The following is a 19959-nucleotide window of genomic DNA, read 5'->3' on the forward strand; positions in this document are numbered from 1 at the left end:
CAGCTTGTTCCTGGCAAAGTCACAGGAGGTGAGAAAGCCATGGCAATTGTGAGGAAGAAAACACCCTGCACGTGTTTTGGACCTTCCACTCCCTTACTGCACATCCTTGTGAGCTCACAGCAACCCCAGTTAGCTCACAACATGTTTCTTTTGCACTTGTGCACAAATCCAGGGGGTTTCTGCCCAAGCACACTCCCCTCCTTGCTGCCTGTTGCTCTGGAAGCTCCTCCATCCCTGGGGCTGTCCCAGCCAGAGCAAAGGGCTCTCCAAAAAACTTCCCTACCCCCTAAAGTATGCCAAAAGGTTGAACTTGAAGGATGGGACAGCCTGAAAAATCCCAGAGTTTGTTATTTTAAGGTCCTGTGCTAATTTAATGGGGCAGCCAACGCAAGTACACACTCACCTCCTCCCTCTATCCCTCAAGTATCCCACTAAACCTTCCCAGCACCCGCCCATCTCAATGATTATTGCTGGGACATGAGAAGCCAGACTTGTTCTCTGTGTAAAAACTGATCTCTTCCAACAAGGCAGCAGAAGGATTTGTGTTAAAGATAATGAGTGTGAGAAAGAAGGGGGGGAAAAAAAAAAGCCACCTGGCAGCACAGGCTTCCCAAAGCTCCAGCAAACACCACTGCTTTGCCTTCAGCCTCTTCCTCCCGCCAAATGAACTTGGAAGGGAGGAAGAAAAACAGCTGCCAAGAGCTCCAGCTGACAAAAAGATGCTAGAACCTCATTAGTGTGGTATTTGCTGCATTCAGTTTTTTCCTAACGAGGGAGAAAGCGCTGGAACAATCCCACAGGGGATGCTCGGGAGGAAACCGCTGCATTATCACTGCTGGGCTCACCTCAGCTGAAGTGCTGCCTCCAACAGGCACTGCTGGCTGTTCTTCAGTCACAAGGAAAATTAAAATGAGGAGAAAATAAAGAGGAAAAAAAAATACATGAAAAAGGTTTTGGTGGTTTTTTGTTTGTTTGTCTGTTTGTTTGTTTTAAATATGCCCTGTCACGTGAGGAGGGATGTGGGGTGACTCAATTGTGGCCTTCCAGGGCCTGAAGGCAGCCTACAAGAAACATGGAGAGGGACTATTTACAAGGGTCTGGAGTGACAGGAAAAAGGGGGAATGGCTTCAAACTGCCAGAGGGAGGGGATAGATGGGATATTGGGAAAGAATCCTTCCCTGTGAGGGCGGGGAGGCCCTGGCACAGGTTGCCCAGAGAAGCTGTGGCTGCCCCTGGATCCCTGGAAGTGTCCAAGGCCAGGTTGGACGGGGCTTGGAGCAATATAGTGGAAGGTGTCCCTGCCCATGGCAGGGGGTGGAATGAGATGGGCTTTAAGGTCCACTCTGGGATTCCATGATTTTTGCACTCCCCATTTTGCTGTGCTCCACTTCCACCGTGAGCTCTGCACGCAGCACATTCCAGAGACAAATATTTCCAAACTGTCTGATGCAATGCAGTTTGTGACCAGCCTGGAAAACTGCCCCTGCTCCCACACGAGTGTTTACCACTGCAGACTGCTCCACAGAGCAGCTGCTCCTGGCTGTTATTTATGAGGCATCCCACCAGCTCTCTTCTCCTCTCCCATCTATAACAAGCAGTGGACTGTTTGAAAATCCACCTGTGGGCACTGGAGACAAACTTATTTCCCTGGTTGAAGTAATCTTTCTAATGCCCAGAAAGCAAAGAGCTGTCCTCACCCACAGCTCATCAATTGTACCAGGATGTGAAGCACTGAGATGCTCCACTGTTTTTGTTCATATTTCAGCCTAAGTGTTTGTGATGCTTCATCTTTTGCACCAGATGAAGGGGAGAAAAAGTAAAAAAATAAAAATCGATGAAAATAGTTAATGGTTTGAAGAGAAACCACCAGTAACACTGCCTGCGAGTTCATCACTTCTCAGCCAACTTTTTAATTAAAAATAGAGGAGTAAACTCACTATTTACATGCTGAAGGAGGAAGAGTTGGAGCTGATACTGATGCAGGCACCACATTATTCAGCACTATGCACTAACCACATGCATCAACTGGATAAGAAAATCTGAGGCTTTTCAGCAAGGCCTGAAGAAATTCAACATTTTTTATTGAGTAGTTAAAGCCTCCAGCTCACATACTAGCTAAATTAGTGAAGCAATCTTTTTCCCTGAATACTCCTAGGGTTTCCAGACATTAATGAGAAGAAGGACCTGCTTTTGGCTGTCTCCTGAGACGACGAGTGAAGGAGGAGTAGGAAGTTCATTCCCACGTGCTCACGTGGGAATGATACTTTTCTTCCTCTTCCTTTTCTACCCATTTTCCCCCAAGAGATATTGCTCTTGTAAATTGAGGTCACCTCCAGCAGCACAATCCCCTGGAAGGGCCAGTTCCAGCTGCTCCTTCCAGGTAGGATGTTTACAGGACGGGGCTGCAGACCCTGCCACACCCTTCATGCCCTTACTGGGGCACTTGCATAAGGAGTGAACAAGAGTATTTATCATATAAATGACTGTTTGTTACACCATATATGTGCACAGTGTGGTACAGGTGCCTCCCACCGAAGAAGCTGTGTGTTTGCTTTAACTCTGTTTGGGAAGTGCAGCAAATCAATATCCTCAGACACCACCAGAAGTGTCAGCTTTCCTCACTTCCCAAAACAGCTCCTTCATCCTCTGACTCCCAAGCTCTGGAAGATCAGCCTTCACCAAAATATTCTGATGCTAACCAGGAACTTTATTCCTTCCTACAGAGGCAGTGACACATGTAACAAGCTTAACAAAAACACCTTCCCCTTCCTAAGGATTTTTATATGACTTAATGCACATATAACTTCCCTTGGCCTACTGGATGACTGGAAATCATTTAATTCAATTTTGCACCTTCATCTGTGTAGCACTTTGGAAACGTTCATCCTCTAGACATGTTCCTCCTCACTTCACATGGCTAATAAAAAAGCTGAACACAACACCTGTACTGGCACCTTGGTGTCACTGCATCTTTAGCAGGAGGTTAATCGTTCTCTGCTTTTCCTAAACTCACATATTGCCATAATTGATTTCATTCCAGAACGTTTTAAGAGCCGTAAAACACGTCTGGAGATGTTAAAGCTGATCAGAGAGCTGCAGTGGAGTGCACTATGTGGATGGAAGGAAAACCAGCGTTTTTGACTTTGGAAAAGAAAGGAGGGGAAGGAAAATGAACAGACCCCTGGGTTTACATTTCAAGCTGTCAAGTGAAGGGATATCAGATTGCAGATACACATAACTCCATTCTCCTCAGAGTGCAAAGTGTGCATCCAAGCCCCCACAGCCACCCAGCTCTATTCCCTGGCTCTGCAGCAAACTCGTGACGATGACATCATCCCCACAGGTAATAATTTCAGCTGGATGACAGCAAAAGATCAGATGGGGAGAATTAATTTAACAGACCTCCTTTGCCACTAGATCCTCCCACTTACAGCAAGTGCCACAAGCATGACCTCGTAGAGACTCTTTTGAAGTGAACCAGTCATTGAATAGCCGGGAAGAACCTGTGACTGGATTCTTCAGGGCTGCTGTGGTCCCAGCTATCAGTTTGCAAAGGCATTTAAATTTCCTTTTATGAGCAGCACAGGCAGGGAGCTTTGCTAATATACTGTGATTTCAGGGTGGTTGTGAGTTCCCAGAACTCTAAGATTGTTTCCTACGTAGGCAAGAAAACCACACACTCCTGCCTGGGGAGGGCAGATCTTTTCCCCTCTGACAACTCGAGTTCTCACTCGGGCACACCCACAAACCACAGCTCATAGGAGGAGCTCACCAACACCAGACACCAAGGCTGAGCTCATTAAGAAGCCAGCATCCAACTCCCTGCTGATAAAGTCTTGTAAGAAGTAGAGGACTAATGAAAATATGCTTTTAATAACACTTTTTTAGATTATATTAGAGTAAGTGGATAAATTCTCCTAAAGCAGACTCACCTTGGTTATTCTCTGAAGACAAATAAGATTAAGGAACACAGTAGAAACTGTGGAAGTAGGATCAAAATCCCATGACATCAGTGGAGTGAAAAGAAGTTCTTTATCTACTTTGGAGGTGACATCTTCTAAAGAACTGTTATAGAATCACAGAGTGGCTTGGGTTGGAAGGGACTGTAAAGCCCATCTCGTTCCAACCCCCTGCCATGGGCAAGGACACCTTCCACTAGACCAGGCTGCTTCAATCCCCATCCAACCAGGCCTTGGACACTGGTGACAAAGCCACAGGAAATCTGGAATGGTTGTCCTGGTTGAATGAAAAATTCTGCCTTGAAATATCCAGTTAAAAAACCCCCACAAGCTGAGGCAACGCAGCAGAGCACAGGAGGAAAAGATGTAAACCAGCACTAACCACAAACATAAAACACAGTAACATCATAGAGGAGCACTGCACTTGTGACTGAGATGCTGTAGCATTGAGAAATCAACCTTCTGTTCAACTTGCCTGCTCGAACTCTTCCATGTCCACCTCGCCGTCACCGTTCAGATCAAACATCTTAAAGGCAATTTCAAAATTCCTCTGGGGAGCTACATTAAAAAAAAAAAACAACAAAAAACACAATAAAAAGAACAGTTAACAAAGACACAAAAGCTCCATAAAAATGGCAGAGGTTCTGAAAGACTTTATCCAAAAGAAGTTTTCCCTAATTCTCGCAATTTTAATAAGAAAATGCAGCTCTTGGGAACCTCAAGACAAGGAGTTGGGATGAGATGTTCCTTGAACAACATTTATTCCATTTAGAGGCAGAAAAAGCTTGAAAGCAAGACACTATTTGACACTTCCAATGACGATTTCTAACGGCAAGAACCCCAGTTTGGCCAGAGGAGGTTCCCCAGGTGCCACAGAGCACTTTGTGTGCTCCCTGAAGCAGTCCATGGGTGAGGGGCAGACCTGGATTTGGGTAATTCTCCTCCAGACTCAGCTCCTGTCTCACTGCACAAATTTAAACAAATCATTCCCACCCTGTCTCAGTCCAGTTATGACACTGAGACAACACGTGGGCTGGAGCTCACCAGCTGAGACGCCGCCGCACCTCATTTCTCACTGCATTTAGTCTGTGCTGTCATGGTTTATTTAGGCAGAACTCTGCAAAGGCAGCACTTCCCAGCCACCCATCCCAGCAAACCACGCTCCTTCCCCTGCATCCCACCACAGGATTTTAGTACCTTTCCATTCTGGGCTCTGTAACCCATCACCATTTGAAGCTACAACACAGTGCCACAATTTTTTTCCATATTAAGCAAACAGATGAGAATTTCTCTTCCTCTGCTACTTTCAAATACACACCACCTACAGGAATTTTGGTGCTTGCTGGGATTTCCAGGGAATCCTCTAGGCTATAACTAGTGCTTAGGCTGTCATCTGAAATGTTCAATTAAAACTTAGCCCTTTTTTTGTTCCCCACCCAAGTCTGGCAGCAGGATGTAGATCACTGGTGAGGCTCACCCCTCTTTAACCTCATCTGTGCAATCAACTTGGAATATCTCCTGTGGGTGCTCAAAAAACAATGAGTTTCTGCAACCACCCTTCTGTGGCAAGGCATCTCCTTGGTAGGGGGAAGGCAAAGAGGAATCACTCAGGCAAAATGAAATTAATATGGAATGAACCAAAGTGGATTTTTTACAGTAGCTGCAGCTCCAGTCCAAGACCAGGAAACTTCTACATGCTGTTTTCTCCTCGCTGTAATAACTGGTAGCACTTTATCACAAAAAGACTCAACAAACATGTTAACGAGATCCCTTTCCCCAAACAACTCTGTGCCCCAAACAGATGTACAGTGACATTAAAGCTGATGGCAGGAACAGCCTGTCACTACCCACTTGATAAACACAGCACACACGGTCCTGCCATGGTCAGCCCTGCATTCCCCATTTCCCCCTGCCAGCCTTGAATTCCAACCACCACGTGCATAAACAGGGGCTCCTGTAACCAGCAGCACGTGGTGGGTCACCCCCTTCCACCCACATCCCTGCCCTGCCCTCCACCAGCTCCACCACCCTGCTGCTGGGATGGGAGACCTCTGCTTGCCCTCCCTCATTAATCCAGTGTTAATTGAGCTGGGGACAGCTGGTCCCCCTGTCCCCAACACCACCTTCATAATCTCTCCAATGATACATCTAATGTAAGGGATTTATGCAAAAAGCCTCCTCTGTATCCATCCAGCACTTCCAGCCATGAATCCCCCGTTTTCTCGAGGAGCAACAAGCTTCCAACTCCTGTCTTAATATTTAAATAAAACATATTCACTCTAATTGCAAGTGCTGCATGAAAGCCTGGAGGCAATTTCCTCTGTCTAGCACTGCATGGAGAGATATTTCCTCTGTGAGGAAGAGGAGGAATATGCAAAACTGATCTAATTACAAGATTCCAGAAAAAGAGCAATCAACACATCCCATCCTTCTTCCCCCATTTTCTCTGCCAGGTTTATTTTGAGATTGGAAAATTTGTTACTCCTTGTTAAAAACTGGCATTTGGGTTTCCCTCCTTTTTTTAAGAAAACATAATATAGATAATGTAATCTAAAATATATAATATATAAAAATAGCACATCCCATTTGTGCAGACGGGGGATGAACAGAGAAAGCAAAATACTTCACTTACCCCTTGCAAGGGCCATTTCCTTCCTTTTACATCTCTAAATACACATTTCCAGGAGCAGTTTATCAAAGAACAACCCTTGCAAGATTAAAATGAACAGTTCAGCATCAAAAATCTGCAGGCTCAGTATTTTCTAAGGACAGGGAAGCGATGTGGCTCTCAACTGGCAAATTTGATTACTTCACTCCTTGAGCTAATAAGCAACACTCTGATCTACGTATCCCTCTCCAATTCCTTGTGATGACACTTCAATCCAAACAATGTGAACCTGAGCCAGGGGAACCAGAGGGCACTGAAAACAATTAGGTCATCCTGCTCCTGCTCAGGAAGGAATGTGCATTAAGATGCACCTTCCTGATCTCCAGGGCTGGATTTATGGGTCCTGGGTGAGATAATTCCTGCCTCTCCTCTTGGCTGTGATGCTTCTGGCCAGGATTTATTGGGAAGACTGACTCTGCACCCCCCCTTGCTGGTCCCCATTACCTCAGCCTGCACAACCCCCATTTCTCTTCCTCCTCCTGCACTTCCAGCTCTGAAACTTGCAGACAGTTAAAGCAGCAGATACCAGTTTGCTCAGCTAGATGTAGCCTTTCCCCCCCTTTTATTTTGCCCCTCCAATTTTACTATTCCCAACTGCTGTTTCTCTAAATATCCCCACTGCCCCCTTAATTAAGATGCCTCCAAATGAATGCAATATTCGTCCTGCAACGAGGGAGGATATGGTGACTTCCTGATGATTCCTCCAAATCATTAATGTGGAATCCCAGAATGGTTTGGGTTGGAAGGGACCTTAAAGATAATCCAGTTCCAACCATCAGTGTAAAGCCCTGGGGAGCCTCCCAGGGATTAGATGGGTTGATTAGGCATCTTTAAGCCAATTATGCCATTTTAAACTACTTCCAATTATTCAAAGGACCAATTTGCAGCACTCACTTGCTCTTTACTGCCCATACTCTCACCAGCAGCAGCATGTTCTGAAAGATATTCAAAGCTTGCTGACGAGAAAGGCCACGGTTTTTTTCTGGTTTTGCACTCATTTGATCTTCTCTTTCCCCCAAACTCGATACTCCACACTTGGAGACACCTCTCAACAAGTCTTTCCCTCTGACTCCCACTGCAGCTCCTGCAGCACGTGGTTGCACACAAGTTAAGTGTCTGTGATGTCTTGCAGCAGAATCCTCTGTCCCTTCCTTTGATCTCTGTTATTCAGGGATATTGCTATGAGCAGCACAAAGTTATTCCATTTCCTAATTCTACAGATATAATCATAAGTAGGTTTCTGGAACTTCTCAACGAGGCTGACAAGTGCTGCATGCAGAGTAGTCCTTCCCACAGGGAATTCCCCATCCCCTGTGACACAGGAGGTTGGTGGAGATCCATCAGCTCATCCCAGCATGCCAGTGATGAAGAGATGAACTGAGAAAGACCATGGGAAGACTGCAGGAGAGGCTGGCAGAGCATCCCATGCCCCAGTGGCAGTTTTTAAATTAGAGAGGCCAAGCTCTGCCTGGAAAGACTCCAAACTGTGAGGAATCCATCCTGTTCCTGTCCTGTCCTTCAGCACGGCCACCACTCCACAGCAGAAGGTGGGATGCTGAGCCAGAGAGCCCTCACTCTGACAGAGAGCAACCAGGCTTACATCCAGAAGGGATGGAAGGATATCCCTTGGAAAAGGATCTCTGTGTTGCTCAGATACATCTGGGAAACACCACGCTGCAGCAGCTGGGCTGGCAGAAAGGCATGAAGATATCCCTGCACCAAAGTGTGGGTGAGATGGACCCACAGTAGGCAAAGGGTCTTGACAGACTAAAGATAAAATTAACAGGACCAGGACCACAAACAAAAACAGTCCTATGGACTCAAAGCAACCTTTTACCTCCTTTTCTTGTGGAAAGGAGCCCTGTGGCACAGGGCAAAGCAGCATTAAGCCATCGCTGCTAAGATCACAGAGATAATAGATCTCACTTGTGGCAGGGATGGGGGCTGAAGACATTCCTGTCAGCCAGGAATACATGTTCAGAACAGCCCCGGAGCAAACAGGCCCTGGATATCATGTCACCTGCTGCAGCAGTGTGGGAGAACATTCCTTGCCCCCTTCACCACAGGGACACACACAGCACTCAGGATCTGGCCATAACATAATTCCCAGAGTCAGACAGCTTGGGATTTATTTCCTACACAGGTGAAAGGAAAAAAATGACCCAGGTGGATCCATCCTAAGGGATGGAGCTTGCTGCAGTCTAGAAAGAACGCCAGCAGGAGATGGGAGAAGGAGCTGCAGGTTTGCTACGAGAGCCCTGGCAAGAGAGTGATTACTGTGGCTTAGCCACTGTTATTTAACCCTCCTGCCAGGAGGATTAAATTCAGACACAGAGACAGTCCAACTGTGGAAACAACACCAATTTATCCTGTTAATGCCCAGCTCCCTTCAGTACCTGTTAATAAAGCCGACATTAGAACTGGGTAACAGATCCCATTTGCTTGGAAACTGCAGTTGCTGATGATGGAAAAGCTCTTTCCCTCCTTCCTCCACTTGCTCTGCAAGTCCAAAAGCAAAAACCTCTTTGGTCAGGGAAGCCATGGCTTTGCTCTCCTGTGACATTTGAAGGATCCAGGGGAAATCTGAAGGATCCAGGAAAATCAGCATTTGCTTATCCCGAGTTTTGCTCATCTTTCTGTCTCTGCCCCAAAACACGAGGAGCAGCTGAAGCAGCAGAAAGCAGGGAGCCTCCTTGAGGCCCCTCAGCTCTCATTGCTTTTAACAGAAGGCTGACTTTCTGAAGCACTTAAAAGCTGTTTTATTAATTGTTTTAAAAACACATTTTCACAGAAACTCAGAGCAGAGAGTGCTCGAACGAGGAATCACTGGTGAACACAGTGTGGTGTCAGACTCCATTCTCTGGGCAACGTGCAAACAGCTGCCTGAGAGCAACACAGATGAAGCCTCCAGCCCTCTCTCCTCCTGTCCCTCCCCGTTCCAGAGGGCACAACTGAACTTCAGCTGGAGCTGCACAGACAACTGAAATGAAAAGCTTTGGGAAACAACCCCCCCACACCTGAGGAGCACAATGACACAAAGCCCTTGGGCTTTCTTGTTTGCTGAGGTTCTCCTGATCAGCCTGCAGTTCAATAAGCCAGATCAGACCACGCTGGATCTCTCTCCATCACTCTCCCTCCTGCCTCCACCCCTAGACCCGATCTCACACTCCCCCTTCTGATCATCCTGCTTAGTGCCCAATATGCCACCTTCCTTTCCCAGTATTAGTGGGTGTTATCTGTTTGATGTCTCTCTTGTCCAGATACCTCCTTAATGATTGGGTTATTTAAAAAACACAGAGAGAAAACCAATATTGAATTGTCTGGTTTAAGACTTACTTTCCTTATGCTATTTTATTTATTTCTCAGGGGGAAAAAAAACAGTCAGAAACTACTGGATTCCTGCAAGGTAACGTTTAGGACTTGGAACCAGCGTGGTGTAACAGAGAATTTTCTGTTTAGCCACAGGGCAAGGTTTGTTTGGGAGTTTTATCTTTATAAAAGCAAAGGCTTTACAAATGAAACCAAAACTCTTCCTCTGGGGAGTCGCTGTAGCTCCAGAGATACTCCTCCATCTTCAGTAACTATTCAGCAAACTCCCAAAATACCTAAAACTCAGCCTAAAAGCCCTGGAATGCCTTTTTTCTCTCTCTCTTTTTTTTTTTTTTTAAATTTTCCTTTTTGAAAGCTCCTGCCTTGCCTGCCCTTCACAGGGTCCTGTGAGCTGGAAAGCACACACCACCCAGTTCTGTCTCCTCCTGTTAGTCTGACTAACTCCCCAGTAATTGTGAACATGTTTAAAAGCCCAAGAACAAGAGGGAAAAAAAACCCCTGTTGCTCCTGCACAGCCCTCCAAAACAAGGCTGGCTGCTCTCCAACTCAAGGTGGTCCTTTTCTTTTATTCTTACAACAAAGAAATTACACCAAACCAAGAACAATTTTTCTTTACTGCTGCCTGTGGAAGCACATGAAATTAATTTTGATTAGGGGGTTGTTCACCACCAGCACAGCCATAAAAACAAGGGCAAGAGTGTTTTCTAAACCACATCCAGCAATGTGATACCAGAGGTTTTAGAGCTCATTGTCATCTGTGGAGACTGCAATGAAAAGCCCTCTACACAGGTGAATACCTGGAGATCATCTTGGCACAGGCGAGGTGAATGTAAGAAAGGAACAGCAAAGGTCCTACGAGCCAGTTCTGAGACTCAGTCAAATAAAACCAGCAGATTAAAGTCATAAAACAAATTCCCTGGCTTGAATCAGCTTCGTCTCTCAGTGTTTGTTTTCATAACATGAAGGTCACATACAAGTCTTCCCCCACCACATCCATTTGCTTCTCCCTGGGAATAGATCCTCAGTAAATAAGAGCTGCCTCTCATGTCTCCATATTACAGCATGAAAGAACAGGGAGGGAAAATAAAGCAGCTGCTGCTTTGATAAAACCCGGGTGATTAACCCAGTTGACTCCTGACCTGCCCAGGGCAGGCAGCACGGGGGGCTGCAGGGAACTGGGAAGGGTCCAGCTTTTTAATTCCACAGATCAGGTCATCATGAAATGGATACTTAAAAGATTAGCCTGAAAATAAAAGGCCTTGAGTTCATTTGGACACTGCCCCCATTACTCCCATTTTCTAACAGGGCTGAAAAATTGCCGTGGCCTTTCGTGTTTATGACACAGCACCTTCCAAGCAGCCAGAGAAGCTGTGCAAATGAGGGTTTGGGCTTGATTTCCACGTGGAGAAAGTCTAGAAGTGCCATCTGACATTACCAAAGGCTTCAGTTTCACTGGTTCTTGCCAACAAAGCAAACTTTTAAGTGCCAGCACTCGGAGTGCAGAAGACTTTGCTGGAACAGATTAGCAGATCACAGAAATATCACAAATGCAAGTCAAGTGCAGCGGGGTGAAAAGACAGAAGGTATCTGTGATACTTGTTGAAATGTAAACAGCTTAACTTCTCTCCTCATTGGGTTACATTACACACAAGCCTGAGCTCACCCAAGGGGACATACAGGTGGAAAAGGCAGTTTGGGGCAGGCGTGAGCCCAGCGAAGAGCTGGAAAGCAATGTTCATCCAAACACAAGGATGTCATATGAACAGAGCCTGAGAACACGGCTCCATTTACAGTTCTGAACAGCAGGTCAAATGACTCAGTAAAAAAAAGCTGTCACATTTCAAAAAGAGAAATAAATCTCCAGAAGTCATCGACCTGCTCGTCTGCCTGAAGCACCCGAAGCTCGGCCTAGACCCGATGAAGCAACAGCAATTCCTCAGCTCGAGCTGCAGGCAATCCAAGATGCCTTGTAGGGAAATGCATGGAGACAAGAAGAGCAAAGCTTGTGCACCTTCAAAACTGAAAAATGCAGTAATTGCAGGGAAAATCCCCAGTACTTACTGGAAAGGACCGTGGTGAGGAAGATGTAGTCGGAGAAGGAGATGAGTCCACATTCTCCAAGGGCATAAAATATGCTGTCCTCATCAGCAAACCTCTCCCGCTCCTGGGACAGCTTCTATTGGTTCACCCAAGCACAGCCCAAAAAGAGAGAAGAAAGCAATCAATTAAATGGAGAAATGGAAGGTTTTCTTTGTAGCCTTACCACCAACAAGCCACTCCATGGACACACACCCCTGCTATCTCTATTCACATCCAGTGGACCTTTTCCAGCCTTCAAATCTGACAGAAAAGCTCTGGAAAGATCAGTGCTTCCCTATCTCAAATGAGGGATAAGGAATTGCACAGGATTGCTCAGTTGGTTTAGCCTAGGGGACATACAGATAAATAAAACTACAGCCATTTGGCTTAAAACGATCAGAATCTTTGAGATTAGTGTTATGGAAATCAGAATCTTTTAATACAGGATGCAGCAAGGCAAGGATATTTCACTAACAGCTTTTTAGTTAGACTCTGCTGCAGCAGTAGCCAAGAAAGAACTATTTGACGTGAATATGAAGGATGTTTTTGAAGTTATTAAAATCATGTAGTTCTCAGTAACACACAGCTCAGGTGTGTGGGCACAACCTCACGAGGAGGATTGGGACTGAAACCCATCTCAGCCTCCCTCTTGCTCCAGTTCTTTTTCAATTACCACCTCATAACATCTTACTAAGCCAAAACTCTGGGTCCCTTTGATGAGCAGGACCTTCAAAGGCTGAAAAGGATCCATCCAACTGTTAGGGAATCCACACTGGTGACCCACTTCAAGAACACAGCAGGAGGAGGCACACGCACACAGGGAGGAGTTAAATTGTTAACGAGGAGAGTAGGGGTGCTGAGGTTATTCCAGGGAAAACCAGGCCATGCAAGCACACAGGCATGGTGAAAGCAAGGCTGAACTGAGGAACAGTTTTAGGAAAAACCACCAACAAACAGCACCACACGAGGATCCAGCTCCAGCACTGTCCCCCCTGTTACCTCTGTCTAGCGGAGATCCCATCATATACAAGGCAAAGGAAAGAACACTGGTTAACCAACAATAAAACCAGCAGGCACAACATCACATCAAGTTGAATGGTTAGGCTTGCCAAGAGCAAGAAAGTTGGGAAGCAACCAGGTGGTTGCTGTGGCTGGAAGCCTATGGAGATATCCCAGCAAGGGTCAGCCCCACTGTCTGCAGCTGATGTCTCTCATCCACCTCAGGTTTTTTGGGGTTTTTTTTTTTGAGAGAACTCACCATTGTGTGTGGCTGCAGAGTGGGGATGAGCTCAGCTAATAATTTAGATGAAAATTTAACCCGTATCTGGCTCGGAAACCACAAGAAAAGAGACAAAAACAATCATACAGATCACCAAAAAAATAACAGTTTCCAGGGAAAAACAGTTCAGCTCTACTGATCACATAAAATTCTTCCCAGCAACTCTGCCTTTACCATCTGGAGAGAGCCAGGAATTTAATAAGAGGTGAATCCCTAACAGCAGGCAACACGTTACTGGCATTTATTTGATGCAAGGCAATGGCTCTTTATACTTATGGGGAGCCAGGCTGAAGTTATCATTTACTCAAAAGATGTTTTTGCTTCTCTTCCCATCGAGGTGGATCCAAAACACGTGGATCCATCCGTGCTGGCGTGAAGAACAAATTAACAGCGTCTGGTTTTACCTTTGAACCACAGGGAGGGTTTGTGGAGAAAAAGCAGTTTCCTGCAATTGCATCCCCCCTGCTCGTGTGATTTATTGCCTCTCCCTCTGACTGCCCCTCTTGAGCAGCATTTATCACAAACTGCCTATTTGCATCCTGCTCCAAGGATCCCACGCAAAAGTTCCAGAGATTGGTTTATTAAATTTTTATGGGTTTCTTTTCTGCACTTAAAATTCATTGTCTCAAAATATTCCTCGTAAGAGAAAAGCACATCCACAGACTAAGAATAAGACAGCATATTAAGTTAGTTGCTCCCTGAAATATAAAGACAGACGGGAGGGACAAGCATTTACCCATTTGCATCTTACTTTGAGCAAACAAAGTACAAAATGTTATTTATTTATATCAAACAAGCATCTACTCATCACACACCTGGGGGACATGAGCTGTGACTGCTCATGGAAAAGAGAATTTCTCCCATTGATCTTAATAAGAGAAAATAACAGCTGACCTGATCAATAAGATTTTCAGGCTCCCAGCACTGGGACACAAGTTTTAAGAAGTTCCCAATCCCCCCATTTGTTTTCCTCTGGTTCACTGAGAAGCCGTGTTTGATTGCTTTCCATGAAATTTGTGGGAAGCCCACCCCACTGTGGGAAAGGCTGAAAGTATCCTTCCCAGGGGTTGCCCCCCACCATGAAACTTTATATTCCACAGAATTATATAGAACCTGCAGGAAAAATAAGAGAAAATCAATCAATCTACCTCCTGCACAAAGCACTGCTGTGATCCGTCCGAGTCCAAGGTGACTGACCCCGAGTCAGCCCTCACTAACACCTAAAATCACTGTTATAGGCCTCCAGATTCCTTTGCACATCCCACTTTCCTTCCAGCCTTGTCCCTTTTAGCCAGAAAGGTTCAGAATGCCTCAGGAAAAATCCCTTTCCAAACCTTCATCCTTTTCTAGAGATGAGTAATGCTCATAGTTTAGTTACCCACATCACACATCTCAACACAAGGTAATTCTCCAAGGGCTCTGTTAAAACAGTCAAATCTCTTCCATTCAGCATTTTTTTCTATGTTAAATCCATTCCCAAACCCAGAGTAACTGGTTAAGATCATTCAGCACGTCCAAAACACATCCAGACCCAAGCATTCACAAGTGAGCAAGCCACAGGAAACAGTTTACAATTATGATGTATTTTTTAATCAAGCAGTAGATTCATATTTAACAAGCACACAGGTGAGCAAACACCCAAATCAACACATAAAAAGAGAAACAAATTCAAATATCCCATTGCTTTTGGCACAAGCACGTGTAAGAGTTCAGTGAAAAGCCACCAGTCCAGTCTCAGTGGAACAAAACACTTGACAGGCGTTCAGGCAGGTTATCTTACAATACCAGACATGGAAAACAGGTTAAAAAAGATAAAAAAAATCAATGTAATATCAAAATGTAAAGCTTGGTTTGCCCTTTGAAACTCAGGCTCCAAGCCCAGCAGCAGAACATGGGTTGAACAGATCAGTGCAGTGACCAAACTCCCCCAAACCTGTGTGCCAGAGGAAGAAATGGAGTGTTGCACGCAGGCAACTCCCCAGAGTTGTCTTGTGTTCAGGCTGCCTGCAAAGCACCCAGAGATACATCACAAACTTCACATATTCCACCCCAGAACTGATCTGGAGGGCTGGAGCCTCCCTCGAGCCAAGTACATGGTACAGCTCCCAGGAAACAAAGGATCTGTGGATAAAAACCCCACCAGTTCTTCCATTCCTGGCCAAACACTACCTTTATTTTCGATTTTAAAATTGTTTCCCCAGGGCTGAGGGAAAAGTGAAATGTGGTAATATTTAACCAGGGAAATCTGAACCCAAAAGGTGTGTTTTTGCACAAGAAGGGATCCCTCCTCTGCAGAGGCAGAGACAGACACACAGTGCTGGTGTTCCCATCCCTAGCACAGGTCTAGAAAAGCCTGATCTGCTCAATCCTGGCAAACCCACCTCATCTGGCATTGCAGAAACTACTTAATGAGCAGCACTTGATTTGCCACTTTGGGAAGAACACATTGTTGGGCAGTCTCTGTGAGCTGCCAGTTTGGGTTTGGATCTGGAGGGAAAGCACACTTTGGGCAGGTTTATTCCTCATGTTTCAGCATCACCTCTGTGCTTCCACAAACCAAACCTTCAGGAATTTATCAGCCTCACGTGACCACTTGACAGTGACTTATGCCTTCCAAAAGGACAACAAAATACATATCCAAATGCATGCAAGGCCAGGAGGATTGCTCCAGAACCAGAAAGCAATTCTGTAAATTAGCAAGTGATTTTTGCTGAAGCATAACCGACTTTCACTGACAAACTCAGTCATCACACTCAGTTTGTTCCTTTGGAACAGAAACACTTCCAGGTGACCAACACTGTGTAAGCAAATACAAACCCAGGAATGTTGAGTGAGGTCACCCCGAGGCAAAGCAATTCTCTTTCAGTCCCAACTGCCCACCTTCAGTTAGGGAAAACATTTAAAAGACATCTATTAATGGGTTTATTTCATAGTTCACTGTAGGCAAAGAAGGGAAAGAGTTCCTATTTGCCTCGTCCAGCAGAACCTGCAGGGTTACCAGGCATGGATTGCTACACCTTCTTCCTGAGCAGGGCTGTTGAAAATCCAGGGAAATACATACCAGGACTTGCTGACTAAGGCTTTTAGAGCAGATGCTTTGTATTAGTTTATCACACAAGACAGAGAAGGAAAAACCCTTTAGAAACGCCAATGCAAACCAGCCTGTTGTGGTTACCCAAAATATTAATGCCTTCAAATCCCATCTGCATCAAAATGCTGAACTGCAGGCTCTGAAAACAGGGAGATTTTTAATTTTGCTCCTTTTTTTTTTTTTTTAAGATACAAATTAAAGAGCCAAGCCATGTATTTAGAGATTTGATGACGACTTGTGGTGGTGCCTCACGTTAAGAAACCTGAAATAAAACTGGAATAAAGAAATACAAAGGGTTTCAGAGTCACATTTAAAAATGCAGCCTCTCAGCCCAATTGTTCAAAAGCCCTTTAAGAGAAAAAGAGGTAGGGGAGGTCCCTCTATGCCATGAAACATGGACTTGGGGGAAAATGGAGCCATTCAAGAGTTTTTAAAGCCAGCTTCATAATGTGGATACGAAATAAGTCATTTTAGACGCATCCCCTGGCATTTTTATATATCATTTAACAAGAAAAAAGTGTTTGAGGCTGTGATGGAAACAGCACAAGGGCTTTCTGAAACTCATAAACCTCTTTTTGCTGTGGGACAGCTCACAGTATCACTCCTAGTGGCTCCAGACTATTTCCTTTGAAGCCTGCACATTAACACAGGGAAACACAAAGAGCTTCTTCATGGCAAATCGTGGTGGGTGAGTGCTGACACAGGAAAATGCTTAAAATTTACTGTTGGCAGGTAATACTGCAGGTTATGACCTTTAGAGACCATATGACCTTTATGTTTTAGCCAACAGTTTTTTAAAACTTTTGATTCTGGGGTGTTATTTTATCTGTATATATGCACAGAGGCAAAAAAATACATAGCTGGACATGGATGAGGTTGTCCTGCATATTCTCTCCCTCTAAATTTGAGTTTGGACACGTGGACAGAATCAAAACTCAGGCAGCAATTATTTCTAGAGGTGGACTCCTGAGACTGGAAAGAGAAATCTGCATTCCCACCCTTCCAGCAAGGCTGGAAACATTCATCACCTCCCAGACAAATGGCACCTGGAATGCAAGGCCAGCATTCTGTACGACCAAGAAAATCAACCACACAGGCTTTCCCAACCCTTGGCAGGCAGCAGAGCCACTCATGCAAGGGAGAAACCTCTGCTGGAAAAGCAAATAGGAGATGCCTTGGAAAAAGGGACAGTGTACACTTGTGCTCCCCTCAGGGTAATGAAATCACGCTCTGTAGGAGCACAGCAGCATCTTGCATGGAAATTTGATGGGGAGGATTTAAATTGAGTCCTTGATGGCCCACATCATGCTTATAAAATGAGCTGACTTCTGCCACCTTGGAATTTAAATGGCTGTTTAGGTCTCCAGATAGAAATTGGGATGTTGCTCTCCTGCCTCTCAGCCCACATTACCAAGATGAACTCAGCATGCTGATAATGCAGGCTGCTCTTTCTCCCAGACAGAAACCCCCGGGGTGAAAGGACACCGGGAAAATCATAATTCTGTATAAAAAGCCAGGATTTAACATGGGCTCAGTTGATGAGGTTGAGGCCATACACTTGGTACAAATCACCCACGAGAAAGGGGTTTGGGGAAAAACCACATGTAATTGGAGATTGTCATCACTGCTGCAAACAGCTCGAGGAACCAAATTAAGACTCAACTAAAAATCCTGCTATTCCCTTTCCCTCTCTCACTCCTCCTTTCTTCACCTGCTTCTCCCATCCAGACCTTCCCTCCTTCTGTCAACATTCCCTCCCACCCTGCTCCACCCATCCCTTGTCCCTACTAACTCCATGTTACCAAGGACAGAGTTCTCAGAGCTCGGGTTTGTGTCCCTAAAGTATTAGGCATTAATACAACACCAGCAAAGCTATCAAAGGAATTAGAGCCAAAAATGATCCCAGAAACCACTTTTTGATTAAAAGACTGCACACACCCACTGAGGGCATAACACCAAGTTGTTTATTTTTCCCCTAATTTCCCCTGTGGATTTCACTAAGGTCACAAAACTACCAGGCAAATTGGAAGTGTCTAGAGTATATTTTCCTCTTTAATTACTAATATTGAATGAACTCCCCTCTGCTTACTAATTCTTTTTCCTACAAACCATCTTATGAACTATAATACCTAAACACCTCAAATATTCTTTAATACAGTTCATGCTACATAGGTCTGTGACTTGAAAAACTCAAGTTTGCAAATGTAACCTTCCCCAAATTTAGACACCTTCAAACAGATGATGTTTCCCCAAAGCATTTGGCCAGAGAGATGCCTGTTCCTTCTCACAGAATCAAACTAACTTTGTGGCCTCAAGGGGAAAAGGCCATTTTCCAGCAGAGCCAGCTCTATCACAGTCTCATCAAGCTGCAAAATGAGTCAGAAGCCTCAAAAGACACTGTGAAAACAGGAGGGCAGGGAGACACATCTGAGCTTTGCTCCAACATAATCCTGTTAACAGAGCCATGTTTTAATGGATACCCTGAGGACTGTGCTCTCCTCAAGCCAAATTCAGGTGTTCTGAAATAAATCCTTCAGGCTGAGGATGAAGGAGAGGATTCAGGGTTATTTATTGCAGGACCAGGGAGAAGGGGTGAGCGTACACTGTCCCTTTGACATGAAAAGTGCATATTATGAGGTCTGAAGCACAAACTAATCAAAGCACATGCTGTGTCTGCTTTGTACCTGCCAGAAATCCTGGTGGAAGGGGAGAGGGTTAGAAAAGGGAAGAAAACGAGGGAATGCTTGGTTACACCAAAAACAACCACAAATCAGAATCAGAATAAAGACACAAGTCTCAGAGATATTAGTAGCTGGAAGAAACACCCGCTGGGTACCCTGAAACCAGAATAAAAGAGGACAAAGAACAACCAGAGGATTTTAGTATTTGCCCCTGTGGAAACAAGCAACAAAATTAGGGGTACAGAAAGGTAGCAGTAAGTAGAGCTTTGTCAAATCCAAAATACACCACAAACACTTGGCAGAGGAGGTAGGAAAGGATGAAGTGTGTTCTATACCTAAAGCAACCCAAGCCCCCCAGGGATGTTTGTACATGGTGCATTTACCTGTGTTAGGAGCAATTAAGCATTTCCTTTGATGAAATTTGGGGCTATGGAAAACAAGCCAAGAGAAGAATTTGCACAGTTCAGTGTCCCCACAGGTCCCAGCAAACTGGGAAACAGAGGAACTAAGCAGAGCAGATGGGAGGGTCGAGGGTGGCTGGGAGGAGAAACCCAACAAGCAGAGAAACCCACCAACGTGGGCAGCGGTGTCAGCCAAGAAAGCCAAGGAGAGGAGTCTCCTCAGCTCAGCTCTGCTGATTATCTGCAATAAACTGCATCTCTGCTTGCTTCACAAAGTCACAGGCAAGGATTGTCTCCCCCCAGTTCCTCAGGACACCTCTGGGGAGGGCAGGGAACGTTCACACAGCCGAGTGGGAGGTTGTTACCCACGTGAGATTCCTCCTGGTCAGCGTGCAAACACTGCCTGTGCTGAGATCAGAGGGGGAAGGAATTTAAAGGCAGGAGATCTGAAACTGGACAGTGACATTTGAC

At 45.2% G+C, this 19959-nt stretch overlaps 1 protein-coding gene across 3 annotated transcripts in view; it reads right to left on the reverse strand.

Moving 5' to 3' along the window:
• The window catches only part of MICU1 (mitochondrial calcium uptake 1), an 85988-nt gene that overhangs the window by 26364 nt on the left and 39665 nt on the right, over positions 1 to 19959 (reverse strand). For 2 of the 3 annotated variants that reach the window (XM_064662098.1, XM_064662099.1), the window contains exons 7-8: positions 12019 to 12133; positions 4435 to 4517 (exon numbers count right to left, since the gene is read on the reverse strand). In XM_064662098.1, coding sequence (XP_064518168.1) covers positions 4435 to 4517; positions 12019 to 12133 — 198 coding nt within the window. Of the gene's footprint in view, positions 1 to 4434; positions 4518 to 12018; positions 12134 to 13294; positions 13361 to 19959 lie in introns of all 3 variants that reach the window. The other variant, XM_064662100.1, reaches the window with a different exon arrangement.

Source organism: Pseudopipra pipra, chromosome 8, assembly GCF_036250125.1.
Source record: "Pseudopipra pipra isolate bDixPip1 chromosome 8, bDixPip1.hap1, whole genome shotgun sequence".
NCBI classification, from domain to species: domain Eukaryota; kingdom Metazoa; phylum Chordata; class Aves; order Passeriformes; family Pipridae; genus Pseudopipra; species Pseudopipra pipra.